Genomic DNA, 3,097 nt, shown 5'->3' with positions numbered 1-3,097 from the left:
TTGAGGAGGTTGAGGAAGATGAAGGGAAGGAGGAGGAGGAGGAGGAGGAGGAGGAGGAGGAGGTAAAAGAAGACGAAGTGGAAGAGGTGGAGGAAGATGAGAGGGAGGAGGTGGAGGAAGACGAGATGGAAGACGCCAAGGAGGGTAATGAAGACCAGGTGGAGGAGATGGAGGAAGGCGAGGGGCAGGGGACTTCTAGACGACGAAGATGATGACGAAGATGATGAAGAAAGATAAAGATGATGAAGAAAGATAAAGATGATGCGGGTGACGATGGTGATGATGATGACGAAGAAGATGACGATGAAGAAGGGAATAACGACACTGCCGCTGCTGCTATTGATGATGACGACGGTGATGATGATGAAGATGAAGAAAATGAAAAGGAAAAGGATAATAATAGTATTACAATGTTAAGAGGAACGAAGTAATGCATAAATTAATAACCATAGTGATAAAAAAGCTCATGAATACCTGGATCGATGATGATGATGATGATGATAGTGATGATGACAATGAAGATGGCGGCGAATCTTAGTTTCTGGATGATCTTGACATTTTGAGATCGACCCCTCTATCAAGGCGAACGGAGAGAAGGAACGAGGGAGAAAAGAATAGAACGAAGAAAAAGGAAAAAAATGTTTTCCTATTGTGTAGAGGACGCGCGAAGAGGATAGGAGGATGGGGCTTGGGTATAGGGCTAGACATAGGGGCTGAGCATAGGGAGCTGGGCATAGGGGGTAGGGAATATGGGGTTGGGCATAGGAGGTAGGGAATAAGGGGCTGGGCATAGGGGGCTAGACATAGGGGGCAGGGCATAAGGGGTAGGTCATAAGGGGCTGGACATACGCCTGGGCATAGGGGGCTAGACATAGGGGGCAGGGCATAGGGGGGCTACACATAGGGGGCTGGGAATAGGGTTTAGGGCATAAGGGGTAGGTCATAAGGGGCTGGGTATAGGACTGGACATAAGGTGCTGGGTATTGGGGACTGGGCATAAGGTGAAAAGTTTAGGGGTCTGGACATAAGATGCTGGGTATAAGGCGCTGGGTATAGGGGGCTAGGCATAGCGGTTGAACATAGGGGAAGGAATATAGGGGGGCTGGACATAGGGGGGGTTATACAAAGGGGGCTGAGCATAGCGGCTGAACATAGACTGTTGAACAGAGAGGGTTGGGCATAGGGTGTTGAACAGAGAGGGTTGGGCATAGGGTGTTGAACAGAGAGGGTTGGGCATAGGGTGTTGAACAGAGAGGGTTGGGCATAGGGTGTTGAACAGAGAGGGTTGGGCATAGGGTGTTGAACAGAGAGGGTTGGGCATAGGGTGTTGAACATAGAGGGTTGGGCATAGGGTGTTGAACATAGAGGGTTGGGCATAGGGTGTTGAACATAGGGGGGCTGGGCATAGGGATCTGGGCATAGGGATCTGGGCATAGAGGGGGGAGGGGGAGGGTCACCTAATTCATGTGATGTCTACGAGCGAAGCGACCTGTGGGGTGGTGATGATATGAAAGGTGAAACTGTGTCAATTAATTGATTATGGTATGTAAAGGTGATTATGGTGATGGTGATGATGATGAAGATGAAGATGATGATGAAGATGATGATGAAGATGAAGATGATGATGATGAAGATGAAGATGATGATGATGATGAAGATGATGATGAAGAAGATGAAAATGAAGATGAAGATGATGATGATGATGATGATGATGATGATGATGATGATGATGATGATGATGATGATGATGATGATGATGATGATGATGATGATGATGATGATGCTGATGATGAGGATGAGGATGAAGATGATGATGCTGAAGATGATGATGATGAAGAAGATTATGATGAAGAAGATGAAAATGAAGATGAAGATTAAGAAGACGAAATTAAAATAAAGATGAAGATAAAGATACAGACGGAGACGATGACGAAAATACCAACAACGACGATAGAAACGACAATAAAAACAACAAAAATCAACAGAAATAACGAGAGCAGCGATGACACCGACGACGATAACGATGATGAAAACGACGATAAGGTCAAGAAGGTATCCGTCGAGAGAGAGAGAGGACGCGGAACCACCTGAGCGAAAGGGGGAGAAGGAGTAGGGAGAAGGAGACCATAAAAGGCGAAAGGAGCAAGAAAGGCGAAGGACGAAACGCCAACGCGGGCAGCGACGAAAGGAAAAGTGGTCGGGCGGCGGAGGGCGTGGTGGGGGAGGTGGAGGAGGTGGTGGAGGAGGTGGTGGAGGAGGTGGTGGAGGAGGTGGAGGAGGTGGTGGAGGAGGTGGTGGAGGGTGGAGGAGGGTGGTGGAGGAGGTGGTGGAGGAGGGGGTGGAGGAGGTGGAGGAGGTGGTGGAGGTGGTGGAGGAGGTGGTGGAGGAGGTGGAGGAGGTGGAGGAGGTGGAGGAGGTGGAGGAGGTGGAGGAGATGGTTGAGGTAGTGATGGAGGAGGTGGAGGAGGTGGAGGAGGTGGAGGAGGGCGTGGTGAAGGAGGTGGAGGAGATGGTGGAGGAGGTGGAGGAGGTGGAGGGCGTGGTGGGGGAGGTGGAGGAGATGGTGGAGGAGGAGGTGGTGAAGGAGGTGGAGGTGAGGGTGGTGGAGGAGGTGGAGGTGAAGGTGGTGGAGGAGGTGGAGGTGAAGGTGGTGGAGGTGGTGGAGGAGGTGGTGGAGGAGGTGGAGGAGGTGGTAGAGGAGATGGTGGAGGAGGTGGTGGAGGAGGTGGAGGAGGTGGTGGAGGTGGTGGAGAAGGTGGTGGAGGAGGTGGAGGAGGTGGAGGAGGTGGAGGAGGTGGAGGAGATGGTTGAGGTAGTGATGGAGGAGGTGGAGGAGGTGGAGGAGGTGGAGGAGGGCGTGGTGAAGGAGGTGGAGGAGATGGTGGAGGAGGTGGAGGAGGTGGAGGGCGTGGTGGGGGAGGTGGAGGAGATGGTGGAGGAGGAGGTGGTGAAGGAGGTGGAGGAGGAGGTGGTGGAGGAGGTGGTGGAGGAGGTGGAGGAGGTGAAGGAGGAGGTGGTGGAGGAGGTGGAGGAGGTGGTGGAGGTGGAGAAGGTGGTGGAGGAGGTGGAGGAGATGGTGGAGAAGGTGGAGGAGGAG

General features: G+C 52.1%; 1 protein-coding gene across 1 annotated transcript; it reads right to left on the bottom strand.

Moving 5' to 3' along the window:
• Positions 1 to 700: 700 nt before the first annotated feature.
• On the bottom strand, positions 701 to 1,420 carry LOC138859213 (uncharacterized). Its single transcript, XM_070113422.1, has 3 exons — positions 1,125 to 1,420; positions 850 to 990; positions 701 to 797 (listed from the first exon to the last, which is right to left on the bottom strand). The coding sequence occupies exons 1-3, from the start codon at positions 1,418 to 1,420 to the stop codon at positions 701 to 703; spliced, it is 534 nt and encodes a 177-aa protein (XP_069969523.1).
• Positions 1,421 to 3,097: the final 1,677 nt, after the last annotated feature.

The sequence above is a fragment of the Penaeus vannamei genome, chromosome 34 (genome assembly GCF_042767895.1).
Source record: "Penaeus vannamei isolate JL-2024 chromosome 34, ASM4276789v1, whole genome shotgun sequence".
In the NCBI taxonomy this organism is placed as follows: domain Eukaryota; kingdom Metazoa; phylum Arthropoda; class Malacostraca; order Decapoda; family Penaeidae; genus Penaeus; species Penaeus vannamei.
This window is presented reverse-complemented; position numbering and strand designations above follow the sequence as displayed.